Source organism: Glossina fuscipes, unplaced genomic scaffold (genome assembly GCF_014805625.2).
Source record: "Glossina fuscipes isolate IAEA_lab_2018 unplaced genomic scaffold, Yale_Gfus_2 28, whole genome shotgun sequence".
In the NCBI taxonomy this organism is placed as follows: Eukaryota; Metazoa; Arthropoda; class Insecta; order Diptera; family Glossinidae; genus Glossina; species Glossina fuscipes.
In genome coordinates, this window is record NW_023998423.1 from 5,334,717 (window position 1) to 5,351,961 (window position 17,245).

General features: G+C 32.7%; 4 protein-coding genes across 7 annotated transcripts in view; 2 read left to right on the plus strand and 2 right to left on the minus strand.

Annotated features, from left to right (window-relative positions):
* The window catches only part of LOC119636768 (probable RNA helicase armi), a 51,194-nt gene that overhangs the window by 28,952 nt on the left and 4,997 nt on the right, over positions 1–17,245 (minus strand). The gene's annotated exons all lie outside the window — the stretch shown is intronic.
* On the plus strand, positions 2,701–5,315 carry LOC119636772 (high mobility group protein D). Of its 2 annotated transcripts, XM_038032374.1 has the most exons (3): positions 2,701–2,758; positions 4,886–5,046; positions 5,113–5,315. In XM_038032374.1, exons 2-3 carry the CDS (start codon positions 4,897–4,899, stop codon positions 5,293–5,295), a joined length of 333 nt encoding a protein of 110 aa, XP_037888302.1. In that variant the 5' UTR covers positions 2,701–2,758; positions 4,886–4,896; the 3' UTR covers positions 5,296–5,315. The 2 variants fall into 2 exon arrangements, with proteins under 2 accessions (XP_037888302.1, XP_037888301.1); XM_038032373.1 differs by lacking the exon at positions 2,701–2,758 and having other exon boundaries at positions 4,728–5,046.
* On the minus strand, positions 8,075–10,974 carry LOC119636769 (transport and Golgi organization protein 11). 2 transcript variants are annotated; one of them, XM_038032368.1, is made up of 3 exons: positions 10,875–10,974; positions 10,104–10,634; positions 8,075–8,896 (listed from the first exon to the last, which is right to left on the minus strand). In XM_038032368.1, the coding sequence occupies exons 2-3, from the start codon at positions 10,608–10,610 to the stop codon at positions 8,624–8,626; spliced, it is 780 nt and encodes a 259-aa protein (XP_037888296.1). In that variant the 5' UTR covers positions 10,611–10,634; positions 10,875–10,974; the 3' UTR covers positions 8,075–8,623. The 2 variants fall into 2 exon arrangements, with proteins under 2 accessions (XP_037888296.1, XP_037888295.1); XM_038032367.1 differs by having other exon boundaries at positions 8,077–8,896; positions 10,056–10,634.
* Positions 12,187–14,754, plus strand: LOC119636766 (lamin-B receptor). 2 transcript variants are annotated; one of them, XM_038032364.1, is made up of 3 exons: positions 12,187–12,342; positions 12,522–12,876; positions 12,936–14,754. In XM_038032364.1, the coding sequence occupies exons 2-3, from the start codon at positions 12,562–12,564 to the stop codon at positions 14,691–14,693; spliced, it is 2,073 nt and encodes a 690-aa protein (XP_037888292.1). In that variant the 5' UTR covers positions 12,187–12,342; positions 12,522–12,561; the 3' UTR covers positions 14,694–14,754. The 2 variants fall into 2 exon arrangements, with proteins under 2 accessions (XP_037888292.1, XP_037888293.1); XM_038032365.1 differs by lacking the exon at positions 12,187–12,342 and adding an exon at positions 12,353–12,455.

Sequence of the window (17,245 nt, forward strand, 5' to 3'; positions counted from 1 at the left end):
ACTATACGACCGAAAAGTAGATATTGGTGATTTCAGATGATCCCAAAGGACCAACGCAATGCTACAAAACAAATACAGCTCAACGAAACCACCAACTGCTCTCGGAAACAATCAATTGCTAAGGACGTAATTAGTTTGTTGCTAGAAAATCAGTTAAGTCATTCGAGAAGAGAGTGTAATCAAAATCTCCGAAAATAATACTAATACATTATAGTCGGGCAACGCCGACCGTTACGTATCCTACAACACGGTGCTAACTTAATATACCTCACTGACGGAGCGACGAGATTGCTGCTTTGTGACTTTTCTATGAGAACAATATTTCTCAAATAGAAACAAAAACTGACAGGTCAGGAAGACGAAGCATTCTATATTTTTTAGAAATTCGCCCTTTTCGACGTAAGATAAAAAAAATGATAAAAACATATAGTTACGCAGTCATCCATCCACTTGCGTGTACAAAATGAAAAGAAAACAATGTACTAAAGGCATTTTTTGTTGTAGTGCATATTGATTTGCGTTTCACCACTTTACCATCATCCCTATCCAAAAACCAGGTAAAGATGAAAAGTGCATTTTTATTTGATATCCATCAATATTAGTTAGACCATGTCTATCCGCCTGTGTTTGTGTATGTTGCTGGCACTCTACCGGTCCCAAAATAGAAAACGTCGGCTTCAAATTCGATGCAAACATTTGAAGTCTTCGTACGCAGGTTTGTATTGAATAAGGGCCAAATTGGTCGCAGCACACAACTCCGCAGTGAAACGTGAACTGTATTCAACTCCGTTTTTCTAAACAAGTATTAGTGGATTTTTGCTCCTTACCCGCGAATTAAAGAGAAGATAGAAAATTGAAATTTTCCACGTTCACTTTACAGAAAACCATACTATTTATGTGCGAAAATGGAAAAAAAACAACCACACAAGTGATTCAATTTTAATTTCTTTTTACTTTTTCGAGTTTTTATGCTTATTAACCATAAGGTAAATAAGACGAAATGTTTAAAACTGTTTTGTACATTCCTCAAATGAAGATGTTGCTAATGTTTATTTGCCTAAAAATGCGTTAAACCTAAAATGAATACGATAGAGACCTGGTGAATTAATTTTTTCTTAATAATATCATGCATATCGAAATTAAATAAAATAACTTGGAGAGTAGAATGCGACAAGGTAAGTGTGTTGATTCTAATTGATGTGGACGTCATGACGCGTTGAATTAAGTTTTTCTTAACAATAACTTTTAACAATCTAAAAGGTGGAAGGTAAATTTTATCCCATTCACTTTTTCATAATTATAAGTAAAAGCATGGAGCGCTAAAGACTTTAATTGCGGTGGGTATGCAAAATTCAGTCTTAGCCGAATATAATTTTCATACTTGTTTTCTACGTTTATGAATTCACAAATATTTTTTTAATCAGGTCCGTTATCATAATTTTAAAGCAAAAAAAGTAAGCACATGTCATTTACCGGTTAATTTACAAATCTTATTCGAAGTAAACACTGGAAATGTCAAATAAGTTTCTAAACAGGAATTCACGTGCTGCATCATTTAATTTAAAACAGGTGTCTTTCCAGAGTTGCCAACCTATTAATTTTTACCAGCGTCGTGAGAAAGTTTGAATTTAACATCTGAAAAATAAGCAATCTTTCTTCATACTTTATTTAGATGTTTGAAAAATTAATATGGTCAACGGCTGCATTCAGTTTTCTTTGACACATGATTATTGTCGACTTCGTTCTATTGAAAGATACAGGATGAGCAATTCATGGGTTTCTCAAAGTTATTTTAGTGCCGCCTAAAAACTTTGTAGATATTTCAATTAGCTTTATAATTTTTTGTATGCAAAAGAGCTCCCTATGTTTGTAAGAAAGTGTCAACTTTCAAAACTTCACTAAAGCCGTGATTTTGATGATCTGATGAAAATAAGACCTAATGTTTACCTTTTTCCATTTGTAGTCTTACCATTACAATGTACATTGATTGTGATATTAATTAAGTTATTTGAGAACTAGCAATGAAACAAAATATATTTTTAATTATCAAAAATAATTTTTTTAACTATTAAAAATAATTTTTTGCACCCCTACATTTTTACAATTGTTTAAATAACGTTTACACATGCGAATTCCATCTTTGGGAATGAAAAATAACTTGATATATTGTATATGTGTAGTATTAATGGACGAGATATTCGCACTCAAAAAGCGCTTAAATTTCAAAAAAATCCATAGCTAAGCCTTTAAAACCATCTGTCGTTTATCATATATATCTCAAATAGTTAAACAACACACTGAACTTCGAACGTATTTTGAACTAGAAGTTTTAATGTTTTTCTTTCTTATTATATTTTGGAAATTTAAATAATAATAAAATGCCAATGTATTTGACAAAACAGATGGGCACAACATAGACAGAAAGCAGTGTATATAGGTAGATATATTTTGTGAATGCATGTGTAGTCCATGTAAACAGTTTCTTATTGATATGCAATATATACCCACATTCCCGTTTCATTGCCAATATAAAATTTTATAATGACACACAATATAAAATTGCCACCAAAAATTATTGATATGGCAACTCTGTAAAATAGCTTGGCTTGGTTAAGTAAGTAAAATCCATACCTGAAGGTACAGTTCGGTGTTTAAAGTGAGTTTAATAATTGATAAAAAGAAAGTCGAGCATAATATTTGGAAATTAAATAAAATAATTGCAAATTTGAAGAAATTATAATTAGAAGTGAAAAAAAAGGTAAGCAATTCTTTTTAAAACCAATTGTAGAATTAATAAAGAGATACAATCTAAATGAAAGTATTATTTATCCGGGTTAATATAAGGCACATTTTCCTTAACAATATGACACTTTGGTTTGATAGATTTTATTTACATGCTGATGTCTAATATAATGTTACAAATATTTTGCTTGTGTTTAAAAAATCATAATTTTTGCATTCGTAAAAATTAAACGAAAAATTTCTTTTTTCTAATACGAAAAATGTCATTTTTTTCTTCGTGGCCATATTGATTTTTAACTTTGTTTCATTAAGCGAATTATTTCTTATAAAGACAAATTAATTTCGGTGCTCCGAGAATATAATGATTTTTTTGTTATATACGCAAATTGTTTGTGCCCTTTTTTTTTATTGTTAAAAAAAATTTAATTTCTCTTAATTAGGAAAATTATTTTTTTTTTTTTAAGTCGAATTATCGACCGCGTTACAAAGTGGGCTGCCCTCATCGGTATTATCATGCACATGAATTTTTTGGCGCCATTTTTCAAGTTCGTACTTAAAACATATCAAAATGAAGGATATTAGAATACTATAGGTGAAGTGCGAGGAAATTTGGCTTGAAATTATAAAATTGCTTAGATTCATTTCTAGTTATTTCACTCAATCTAGACATTAAAATGGAACGCAATTAAATGATAACTTTTTAAAATAACGTAAAAATAATTTGTAGCTTTGTGTTTTTATATGGCAAAATTGCGAAAGAAACTTTTTTTTCGAACATGTAAGAAAAAAGCCAGCAGTATCCTTTGTTTAAGAGAGTATATTTCTTGTATGTATGTATCGTCTGTCTTATGTACATTTTTTGGAAAACAACACAATTTCTAAAAATTTCTTTTAAATAATTTTGAAAGAAATCATGAAAGATAATCGGGATTTGAGCTAATTCAAAAAGAATTAAGTGCAAATACATTTGCCGGAAGACATTTGTAAACGTTCCAAACTATCGATGATTTTTTTTTTATTTTCCTTCGTCTCTGCGCCTTTTTGCGCATACGTTCATTATTTGATTAATAATGTCTTTCTTTTTTGATGTCTTTTTTGTTTTGATTCTTGTCGTTTATTGCTCATTTTCGTTTATACGATCGAAAAGAACATGAAACATGACATGTGTTTCGACTTTTTGTTTTATCTATTACGGCGCCAATTTTTCTTTCCTACGCTTTCTATACAAATTCTGCCGCGCAATTTTGATGTATGAAGCCCAGTCAACTATTTAATAAATAATATGATCGTTTATATAAAAAAAAAACATAATTTCCCTGCCGTTTCGATTCAATACAATATATAAAGCATTTCTTATTTCCTTTTAAATTATCCTTCCCTAACGTATACGCATACGTTCTCATTATGTGTCATCACATTTGTTTTGTTATACAGTGAAATCGTTAAGCAGTCTTTCATTTGGCTTAACATAGGTAGTTTCTTTATTGTATATATACATACGTACCCAATATATATATATATATATATATATATATTTATATGTAAGTATATATGAAGTTGACTACACATAAGCGTAAAGTGTGGTAGTTTTTTGGTTTTTAGCAAATATACAAATACATTGCCTTTCAAACGGAATCCTACCTAAAACTGTTCAAATAATCTCCTTTGAACAGCATCTGCTGCATATAGGTACATATATATATATATATGTGTATATATATAGAATACTTGTGTGTGCATTTCATGTAACGTTGTTGCTGTTGAATGGTTCTTACCACCATTACCGAATTTTTGTGCGTTGTTATATGAAGTCTGAGAAAAAGTTCTGCTAAAACCATGTCTTTTAATTTTATATGCCGTACAGTTAGTTGCATTTAAAGATCTCAAGGAGACAGAGCATAAATATTTTTGCTAAGCAAAAGTAAATTTTATAAATAAATATTTTTTTTCAGTGAAATTTTTTTTACTTTGTTTTCAAAATAGTTACTCAATTCCTGTTGTTCCATTTGCATATTCCCTCTTTGTGTGTTATAGAATTAAGTTCTGCGGGCAACTTAATAAGCAATAAGCAAAAAGTGTCTCCAGTTGATTTGAAGATTGAAACCAATTGAATTTTAGCATATATTTTTCTTAACAACAACAGTAACCAGCAAGATGACAGATAAACCAAAACGTCCTCTATCCGCTTATATGTTGTGGTTAAGCTCAGCTCGTGAACAGATCAAACGTGAGAATCCTGGTATTCGGGTTACAGAGATCGCCAAAAAAGGTGGCGAAATTTGGCGTTCAATGAAAGATAAATCGGTAAATTTTAATTTGCAAATTCGTATAAAGTGAGACTGATGATGAATGAAATGTTTTAATTTGCAGGAATGGGAGGCTAAGGCTGCTAAAGCCAAAGAGGATTATGAAGACGCTGTCAAAGAATTTGAAGCGAATGGTGGCAGTACGGCTAATGGTGGCGGCAAAAAGCGTGGCAAGGCCAACAAAAAGACAGCGAAAAAAACAAAAAAAGCTGATTCCGATGATGATGACGAAGAAGAGAGCGAGTAAAAATGCATTTTTTTTTTCCGTAATTAATTCCCCCTTTTCTTCTTTCTTTCCCTTCATATTTCTTTCTTTCTCGCTCCTTTTCTCTGTCTCTACTATCATTAAATTAAAACACCACCAAGCGATCCTTGTAAAAAAGACTGATTGCTTTCATGTTGTTGCTGCTCACTGCCAGAAATACCCACCAACAATTTCGTTTGTTAGCAATTTACAACGAGAATAACTTTTATTATTGATGCAATTTTTCTCCATTTTTGCCTATTCTAAAGTTTTGTTTTCTACATGATTGTACTATAGATAATTATGGATCTAGAGATATTCCATTAAAAAAGAAAGAAAAAAAAAAAAAAAAAGGAAAGAACAAACTATAAGACACAAGCATATATTTGTTAGCAAATAACGACCGAGTTATTCAGGTTTTCAACAATAATACAAAATTTTAATTTCGATGTGCTCTACAGTTTTTTTTTGCGTATTGTATCAAACCGGGAAATGGTTTGTTTTATTTCGGCATATCGTTTTTCTTATTTTCATTCATGGCAAAGAAATCTGACTTGTTTGTGTTCGTCCTAAATTAAAGAAAAGAAGAAAAAGAAAACAACAAAAGCAGATGAACAGATGAATTCACATAGAGATTCAGTCGTCTTTAACCGCGCGCTAGATTTTAAATGTTTTTTTTTTTTTTTTTGAATACTTGTAGAATATTTAAGAATGAACGGTGTTGCTCTGGATTGGAAGTGGTACCGTAGTTTTCGATATTCATTCACCAATAAAAATGAAAAGTCAAACGCAATTCTTTTTTAATATGTAGTCTTTTTAAGTTATGCCGTTGTGAAATTTTTTCAATTCTCAATTAAAATTTGCATTAGTTTAGTGTGTCATTAAAATTATAATAAATAAATAAATACGTTTATACAAAAAAAATATATGTATTTATATTTTTTTTTTTATTTAAATTCATTTCATTGGTAATAAGTAAATTACAATCTTGGTTGCGATTGTTAATCTCTTGCAATCCGAAGGAGATTTAAAAGGCCGAATTTTGTAAGGGTGTGAAGCCTTGGGAGAGGTAGGGGCGATGCATGAATCGTTTTAGTTTATTTAAAAGAAGACTTTTTACCATCGGGGCTTGTCATTTTGTTTGGAGGGATTGTTGAAAAAAAAAAGGTTGCTCTTAAACAATTGACATTTAATGGGTATGAAAGCGTACTCCTTTATGGATTCTCTTGCACTTTGAAAAATTCTCTAGGTTGATTACGATTTTCACTAAAAACAGCACTCGTGGCAATCAGTATTATTGCAACCATACTAGTTGGTAGGAAGTAGATCGTAGTTTTGGAAAATGCTAATTTATTGAACAAATTTTCACTAAAGGAACTTATATTGAGTTTAAGGACAATCGGATAAGCATTAAAAAAGCTCTCGATAAGCCAAGCTCGGGAAATATAGTTCCGAGGGAAACAAGTTAATCAGGTTCAATCTATGAGAAATCTTCGTTTTATCTTTGACCTTCGAATCCATACAATTGTTCTTCGAACGAAAACTGTCTTCCCTCCGCTTTATCATTTCTAAAAAGGTACACATCTCCGCTTTACACTGTTCAATGAGAGAGCATTCGACTTGCTTAATGGCATAATCGCTTTGGACCGTCAATCATAATACAAGTCGAAGATAAAATCGTCTGGATTTTAAAGAGTCCACATCTGCAAGATGTTAATCCATTTACTTCGAAGTAGAAGCTATAAGAAGAAAGTCGAATTGTTTTGAACAACTGATCCACAATTTGCATTATTCTGGCAAGAGTATACTTAAGGAGAGTAAAGCATGCGACTGGGTTAGGCAGAATTTTGCAATAGGAATACTTTTTGTCACCATAGGACGACCGGATAGATTGACGAGATAAACCCGCGTAAGCAACGTGAGTTAAAGGCAAATAGTTGTTTAGAATCGCATTAAGAATACTGACGTTGCGTATTGCAGTATTTTGCTTAAGATTGTTCAACTCATTTTTATACTCCTTCCGGACGGACACAAATGACGCTGTAGTTTTTCGCCCATCAAAATCTGCGGCATTCTTCTTCAAAACCGCGGTGCCGTCTAATTGCAAGCCCATAATAAATCACTCGTCACCGTTCATCACCTGTAACCGGTATCCCCCTCATTTTCCATCAAAAACGTTCCTTATTGAATTTTTTTGCGTCACCGGTGGATATCTTACTGCAAGGTTGAGATATTAAAATTCTCACAAAAATTTGCCGAGGAAGAAGCGTTTACTTCTTGCAAAGGTTTGGGCGATTAGCAAGTGAATTAAGTATCAAAGATTTTCCTTAAGGTGAATTCGATTTTCCCATTTGTCGTATCTTCCATTCAAATTATGACAAACGTTTGTTTTTACTAATTTTTATTTATTCAAATCGAACTTTCGTGGCTCTTTCCTCTTTAGCAATGCATTTAGCGATGCATGCAAGATGAAATAAAAAGAAATTAAATAAACATCTTTCTAAAAATTCAAATTATTTTTACACAAATTCCCAAGTTAAATTGCTTTTTCTTATGACAAATAACAGTATTTTTTTTTTTATTGTTATGGACAATAAAGGAAGGGAATTTTAGGTGAATTTCTTAATCATAAAATTTAATAAAAATTTCTCTAACTAGAATCAAAACATTCTTGTAAGGCTTGAAATAAATACAGAAAAATATAATTCGCAAATTGAATTAAAAAAAAAAAAAAGATAAAAAATAAATTTTATAAAAAAAATTTTTTTTCCCAATATTAAAAAAAAAAAAAAGTGTCGAAAATTTTAAGGCATGGATTTCTTTGGAACTTGGAATCATGCAAAAATTTTGCTAGTGACACTTGCTTAAGAAAACTTAGCAGTCCATTAATAGCTTGCGGTTGCGCTAAACCGTAAACCACCACAAAATCTGAAAGTTTATCTTAACCAAGTATCTAAAAGCAAATATCAGTTTAGAAAAAATAAGTCATAGACATCGTTATTGGTAACTTGTACTTTTGAAACTTTTTCTTCTCCATGCATATGAAATTGAATGAAAATGCAAATAAAAAAATAAATTTGATAAAAAGCTTCGTTATATGGCTAACAATGCAACTTTTTTTTTTCTTTTTCTAATGATGGCGTGGACTATCATTCAGGTGTGATGTATTTAAATGGCTGGTTGGTATAGCAATAATAGGCATCCACTGGTTAACAAATACGTTTGTTTGTTTTTTTTTTTTTTGAATCGAACGCGCATCTCTCTCTTGCTCCCCTTTCAATTGGTGACTGCTGCTGTTTTTGTTAATCGCTGAATAGTCATTTTCCGCTTTTTAATTGCGATTAAGCCAAAAGATCGCTTTTAAAACAAAGTACGCCAACCCTAGGCAATACACTATCTTCTCGCGTTGCAATCGCTGTTCGTTATTTATTTCGATGTTTAAGACGCGACGATTTAATTTAGCCAATTGACGTCTTAAATATAATATTTCTTCATGTGGCGTCAAATCCCCAATTGGTGTGCCTTCGCGATTGCTCACAACGGAAATATCATTTGGATTAGTGTTCACATTTGGCGACCTTTTATTAGCGCCACCAGTAGTTAACTAAAAAATAAAATAAAAAAAAATTGTTTAATCCCTGGATTCCTTCATATATAAACAGTACCGCAAAATCTTGAAAAACCATTTTTATCTCAATAGAGTGGTAAAAACGAAGATATAAATACAGCCAAAATATAAGACAAAGAAAATGTTTTGTGTTTTTGTTAAGGCTTTAAAAAAATATTTGTCAATATAAATGATTTTATCATTGTTTTCAGATTTCTAAAATAAACTTGAAAAAAATGGAACAAGTAAGAAACTTATATTTGTTTTGATTTCAATGTTTAGTGCTGATGATTGCAAGGAACAAAAAATCGCTAAAATCTGGTTAAGAATTTTTTTTGCGCGAGTTAGACGTGTAGCCTTTGTTTTGAACGTTTTTTTTGCATCGGTATACAAATATAATTCTAAGTCCCTTATCCCAACTTGACCTACGCAAATCAAAACTAATATTCTTTTCTTCCCAGTTTGCCAAATCGTTGCGATTTTGCCATTAACACCCTTCGAGAGTCACTCACAAGAGTTTTTAGTTCTCGTTATTTACTGCAGATGCAAAGATTACTTTTCATTTTTATGGCCATGTTCTAATTACTTTTCCAAGCTACCAAAGCAATTAAGTCACTAATTTCTTCTATTTGCGTTATTAGATCTCTCATGAGCTTGTTCAAGACGAAGAAGCAACATTTCGACTAAATTTTCGGAAGTATTGAATGTTTTCGATGTATGAAACAGAGTCGACGAAATGGAATTCGTTTGCAGAGCATAGAGGAAGACATTTAATAATAAACAAATGCTTCGCTACTCCTCATGCGTGTCATCCGTAAACTGTTTTTTTTTTTGTATTTCTCTTTTTACTGGCGTCATGCTCGTTTTTCATACATTTCACTCGGAATAATAGGTCAGATTTCCTGTGTTCTCTTTAAAAATATATATACCCGGGTTTATTACAGTTCGTCTCATTTCACTGACGGATTTGTTAAGTTTGAATGAGGAAGTGATTGTCGATAAATTATTAATCGACGCCTGCCAATTGATATTAATTTTTTAAGTCTTGACGTAGATGAGACAAATCATATTAACCAATTATTGTTACCGCATTTTGTTTTTGATAATACATATGCGCGTGGGCACACATAAACGTTCTCATGACATTCATTATTACCTGTGAATCAGATTCCACGGAATTAGCATCATTTATTTGAAAACCTACCACAGCGTTTGTGGGCCGGTAAACCTTTAGACCGGGTCTTTCAATCCTGTCATGGTAATCCTCGTCACACATATAATCATCATCATCATCACCGTTAGTTAATTTATGTGGTGAGCTTTCTTCCGATGCCGAAGGAAAATGATGTTCATTTAATGTAATCGTACGCGGTGGAGTCTGCACCCTTATATTTCCCGATGGATTTTTTGGTAATATCGAATTCTCTAATTGAATTTCGCGTGGAGTGGAACGTGTTTCCAAGTGCTGATTATGTCCGAGCACTACAATACGATCGGGCACATTCATATCGAATTTCTCATGGTAATTCCAACTGTTTATCATCCCGTTTTGATTCGATAGCAGTAAATCATCGTCTGAAAATTCGCCTGTCGCCTTAATGCGTTTCGGTACACGCATCTTGTCATTGATTTCGTGAGCAAATTTCGCTTCATTATAAATATCCTCATCAAGACCATTAAATATGCGGTTAGGTGACTGCGGTGTCGTCATTATAATTATTTCTGTGAGTGCTCGCTTTTTATATTTAGCGTTTTATTCATTTAATAAATTAAGTGTTTCGAAAGATGTTCGTCCGTGCCCGTCCAAATAATATTCCAATAGAGTATTTGCAAAGTTTATTCAAATATGTAACATCAGATGAAAGGAGAAGAAAAATTAGAAAACTGGAATTTAGTCGTTGCACAATCAAAAAACCGAAAAAATTTACATATACATATAGAGGGAAGTAATTTCTTTGTGTAGAAATTTACTTACATTTTCTTTATTATGACAGCTTATTCTTCACTATTTTATTTTACATCAAAAACAATGAACCAACGACTTTACAATAAATGATTTTTTGATACGCCAAACAGTATTGCCAACCACAAATTCTCCACCCTCAGAAAATACGATTACCACAACGCATTATTTAAAAAAAAAAACTGTTTGCATATGCGACTATGGCAATATACAGTTTACGTGCCTTAGATGCTAGCACTAGTTTTAGAATTTATTTCTCCGGTTAAATTAATAGTAATAACAGTAATAATAATAAATTAATTAATTTAATGTTTTAAAAAATCCCGATTCCTGTATATAATGTATACATTTATATATTCAAAGTAAAGGTTAAGAAAAACCCTTGTTTTGATTGCATAAGTGAAATAACCATTAAATCTTTACCAGCTAAAGCCCTCATCTTCTTAACATTAACTTTTAGCCATATCTTAAGATTGAATCACGTTACAACTCAACGGAAATGCATCGAAATAATTATAGTGGTTAAGCTTAATACGCGAGAAAATATTGTAAGTACGTTGCAGACTAATTAGTTTACTAGTTACTTTTTGTAATATATTTGATGTCTACGAAGATCACTTCAAATTGTAGAATGAGTAGTCACTATCCCTGACCACCAATTTCGAAATAAATATAATTCCATTTAGCAAGGTCATCGTCTTTTTTCGTCGTTCATACGTAGAGGTTATTGTCCTTTACTATTTTTGAATGGTAATCGTGATAAACGTCAGTCACTTTAATTAAAATCTAGAAGAATCAATCGTATAACTCGCCAAGAATCTCAGCTTAATCTAAGAAATGAATGCATTTTATACAAGAGTTTTCTATAAACTATTAGAACCTAGGGCATACAACTGCAGGGAGCAGAAAGCAACTCTGAGATTGAAATATTTTAAAAATATAAATCTAAGACTCTCTCTCGTATTGCTCATGATTCATTAGCAACAAAACTATTATAAATATTAAAAATTAACTTGTTTTTGTTCTTTGAATAATTTTGATGAATTTTTTAAGATCATATAGCTTTTATTGAACATCACGTGTTTACTGTTATATTGTTTCCATTGGGGTATATTAACCTGCGTTACTTTTTTCACCTTGCTCATTATCTTTTTGGAATTAAATATTGAAAAAAGTTTTTGCCTACGTAATTTTTCTTAATCTCAGAAATACTACAAAAAATATTTTTAAGTAAATTTCACGATATTGATAATATCGTAGGATTATAAAATAGCAACGCTGTTATAATCCACTTTTCTACTGCTCTGCTAACAATAGTGCCGAAAAATATTTTTGTTAAAAATGACGGCGTCGGTTTGATTTATGGGGTTGCCTGTCAGACGAGTAACTGTTTAAATTAGAAATCTAAAAAACGGAAAGTAGTATATTTTTATATTCTTATGCACGCTTTTTCACGAATCTGTTTATGAAATAGTTAAATGTAAGTGAAAGTTCTAAAGTGTATGGTAATGTATAAAGAAAAAAAGATTCATGTTTAGTACAGTTGACTGTGCTGCTAGGCGTGCTAGGCGGGAAAAGATAAGTTGGATAAAAGTAGCTCCCAAAAAACCAAACCTGTGAAAGAAAAACTAAAAATAAATCACACATATGTGTTTTTAGCTTGCAGGTATAGACACGGCATCGCAATTCTAGAACGAAAATGGAAAATCAACGCATTACACGAGGGCGCACTAAAAAGGCTGATGTGTCGAATACGGCGTCTACGACCACAAAATCAACACCTGTCAATGTTGGCAGGCGAAGTGCGGTCGCAGCCAGTGGTGTTTCTACAGCTGTTAATGAGCAAGGAGCAGTTTTGAAGCGTTATTCGCCCGCCCCTACAAGATCGTCATCACCTAAACGCGCTTCTCCCGGTCGCACAAGGCGAACTTCAAGACCACCATCAACTGTACCTGCAACAACCATTGCGGAAGCAGCCATTACGCAACCTTTATCAAATGTGAAGGAAGAAGAAGTAAGCTGCGGTTCTATACTTTCTTTTTCTTGCTCACGTTTGTTGTATTTTCCTTCCAGGATTTCCAAAACTCAACTAACCATACAAATTTGCCTACTACTTTAACGACTAACACTGCATCCTTGGCACCGAATAAAATAGCGAGTACATCTTCAGTACACAGTTCGTACAGTTCGACAACGCAACAAACAGTTGAAATTCATACTAGCAGTGCTCAATCGTCAATAGAGATTAATAAACTTGCAGATTATATACGACGTTCAGTGTCAAAAACATTTTCTACTACTAGAGGAGGTACCGAGACCCGAGAGGGATCAGTGCTAACGACGAACGAAAGCCGTTACAGTCGGTCAGTGTCACGATCTATTTACGAAGAAGATGGTCGCTTTTCCAAAGCAGAATATTCCGACTCAGACGGTGCAGATATGGAAGGTGATTACTTGGCCGAAGGGGATGACGAATTCAAGAGTTTTAACGTCACCAATTCTGAGTACACTCTGTGTCGCCAAGTAAAAGCTCCACGAGAATTTGGTGGCTGGTTCGGGGCGAGTGTGCTTATGCTGTTAGGACCAGCAGTGTTTTATTATCTTCAATGGTGTTGCGTGAACTTTGAATGTTCACTAAAAATACCCAACATCAGAGCTCCATTTAATATCGCCCATCTAATTACAGAAATATTCGATGGACCATCTGTGGGAGCATATCTAGCTCTTCATTTTGGTGTTTTCGTCCTTTCAGCTTTATTACCGGGTCGATATGTGCGTTTACCCGGAAGTGCATGCTATAAATTCACTGCCCTGCCGATGGCTATTACGATTTTAATTGCCTTCATATGTGCACAATATTGGAAATATCCAGCAGCTGAATTCATTATACAACATCAGAAACGTTTTGGTATTTATGGAATTATTAACGCTTATGTAGTCGCCTTATGGGCTTACCTACGTTCGGATATGTTAAGCCAGAGAGATTTGATCCAATTCAATAATTATGCAAAGAGTGGCAATTTTCTCGTCGATTATGCTTTAGGCCGGCAATTAAATCCAAAGTGGTTAAATCTGGTAGAGTATAAGCAAGTTTTCTATCGCACATCAATGCTTTCTACACTATTATATACTGTTTCTTGTTTGTGTGAAAGTGTTTTCATACCTTGGTTGCCGAACGATAAAAGGAATTGGCAGTTGATCAGTTATTTTGCTCAACATTTGAAATACGATTCAGTCATGTTATTATGCAGTGGCATGCTTTTGATTTATATTTTCGATTCCATTATATTTGAGCACCACTTGGCGTCTTCGTTTGAATTGCAAGGTGAAGGTTTCGGTTGCCTGTTGTTGCTGCGTTATGCAGTTACTCCATACTTACTGACAGCAGTAGCGGAATACTTTTTTGTACGTCGGACATCCTATACGTGTTGTTTTGCCATTTGGACCCCTTTGGTATTACTATCTATTGGCATCTTTCTTAAACGTTTTAGTAACGCGATGAAATATAAGTACCGGTTGCAACCAAACCATCCTCTTTTCACTAACGTCGACAGCATACATACTTTCCAAGGCAGACGTTTGCTAACCCACTCAGTTTGGGGTTTCGTTCGACAACCAAATTATTTGGGAGACATTATAGCCTTGTTATCTTTAACATTACCTTTGTATCTCCGTTTCGCTTGGCCACCATTAATAAGCGTGTGTCTACTGATAGCTTTGTTAATGCATCGCTGCAAGCGTGTTAATGCGCGCAACACAGCTCGTTATCATTCGTCTTGGGTTCGCTATTGTAGAATTGTACCTCATTATCTTGTACCGCATATATTTTAAAACTCTAACCCAACGTACATATATAACAAAATTTTCAGAAAATTCAGCTTAATTTAAGTTTTAATTAAAATAGTTTTGTTTTATTGAGTAGAAAAGATAGAATTTAAGAAAAAGAATTTTTTTAATTTTTGACGACATTTTAAGACTAAATTTTGAAAAATTTAAGAACCTCTACCGGCAAGTACTCTCTCTATTACCAGTACGTTTTTGGTTTTATGCTCGTTCGATAAGTTCAAGATAACAATCTTGTATATGTGTTGTGCGTAAAAAAATTTATAGAAACAATTGTCATTAATACGAAAATGTGCAAAAAGAAAATTTAATTACCAAGATTGCAAAACAAGAAAAGATATATCAACGTACAAATAAAAATAATGTATTCCACTCTTGGTTTCTTGAAAATGAAATTTTCTAAAACAATTATGTTTTTAGTAACGTTACTACATATAATACGGCGGAATCCCTATCACGATTATAAATCTTCTGACATATTTTTAACATTATTTTAAATTGTATACAAACAATATAAAATATGAATTTTTATAATTCGAATAGTTTTGAACTGAACTAATTGCAGGTGTTTTCAGTGATTTTTCAAATATTAAATAAATTTTAGTCTATAAATCTCATTTGACCTTGACATATACACACATGCATTTACATATCTACATACATAAATAGGCACATATACTTAGATGTGTGTTTATACATATACTCACATAGGCATAGATATATATATATATATAGATATACATATGTATATGTACATACAGGTATGTATTGGTGTTCTAGCTTTCCCGAAATATGCCAATGCCACGATTTTACGTTTTTACGTAAATCAACCCAAAACCCACACGCACTCCTATGAAAATCTTAATGTTACACTTAATAATTCAGGTTACAAGAAAGGCTCGCCCTATACTTTTCCATGCAAACAAACAGCCTAGCCGATGATTATAGTGCGTGAAAGAGCGCAGCAAAGAAACACATGGTGAACGATACTATTGTGGTATTTTAAGTTGTTTTAAGTTGTTTTAAACGCGCCCACAGCATATGCGGTTATACTCATTTCTCCTTTTGACTTGTGACAAAGAAAAATTGAATCGAGAACTTTATAAGATATATATATATATATATATATATATTGTTATAATGTTTTGATATAGTATGATGTGTTTAGATTATCTCTTTAGGCCCTATGCTGCTCGGCTGCAGTACGCCAAGTCTAACCGTCTTTTATAATGCTAAAGTGTCTCGGCATAAGACGGTCCGTAATCTTAATGGTTCAGGCAGATTGAATGCCTAGTGCTATTAGCGAGTAAAACGCTTGGTTGAGTTGCTTTATGAGAACTGCTTTTCTTTATTTTCTTAGGCACTATTTATACTAAATTTTTACACTAAATTATTCTTATCTTATTCTAAACAGGATTGTAATTGCTTACTAAATTATCCTTATCACACACTAGATTATTCTTACATAAACAGAATTATCACTGTTTACATGCGAAGTTAAGTGGGACATTTTATTTTATCAAAAGGGTTATGCTGAAGTGGCATAATTTTGTCACACTTCAAGTGGATGCATACGATAGTATGCGATCACACTACAATATACATATTCTGGAGATATGAATTTGAAATTTTTACTCGGCTTCTATCTGCAAAAAAACGGGTAAATAGAAAATTCCTTTACATTCGCGTAAATCTGGAGAAAAACTCGAATATTTCTTAAATTTCCCTCCATGTTGCCTATTAGCTATAAGAAATTAGCGGTGGTCGCGGCCGAACTTTTTAATACCTCCCACCAGTTTCGAAAAATCTATTTCCCTAATCTATCCATGGTATATCATATCATACATCCATTTTGGCGCACTTTATAAGCAATTAAATATTTTAAAAACTCCATTTTCCATTGTACCCTACACCATATTTGGTACAAACGTGTATTCACTTTTTGCGGATGCAAGGAACACACAAAAGGACTTGAAATGAACCCAAGTTTTACAAAACGAATCGATTTTGAAGCACATTTTGATATTTGTCTGTCCATATGTCTGCTATGTTTTTTTGTGCGTAACCTACAGCGGGTAATTTTGCAGGTATTTTGGGCAAATTCAATGCGCTGACGGCCCAACGATGAACACTGTTCAAAGTATTTCTGACCATACCACTTCCCATATGTGGTAGTGTATAGTGTGATCTTAGTTGATTTGATTTTTTAAGTACCACTTGTAAGGACTTTAGTAACATTAGTAAAACTTCATATCCTTCCTTCTCAGTCTAGCGGGATGACATCATAAAAAGAACAAAATCTACCAAAAATATCTATGAGTAAATTGTACCATAACGTAAAAGAAGGTAAGCCCATAAAGTCAAAGCGAATAAAATAAATAAAATTCAAAACTAAGTGAAAAAAAGAATTGTGAAAAAATGTGTGTCCCAAAATATATTCTGAATGTACTCTGAAAATTAATATATTACTAAATGTAAAAAAATATGTTAAGAAAATGGAAAATACTGCTCATACATGAAAGGATACTTTTTTAAGAGAA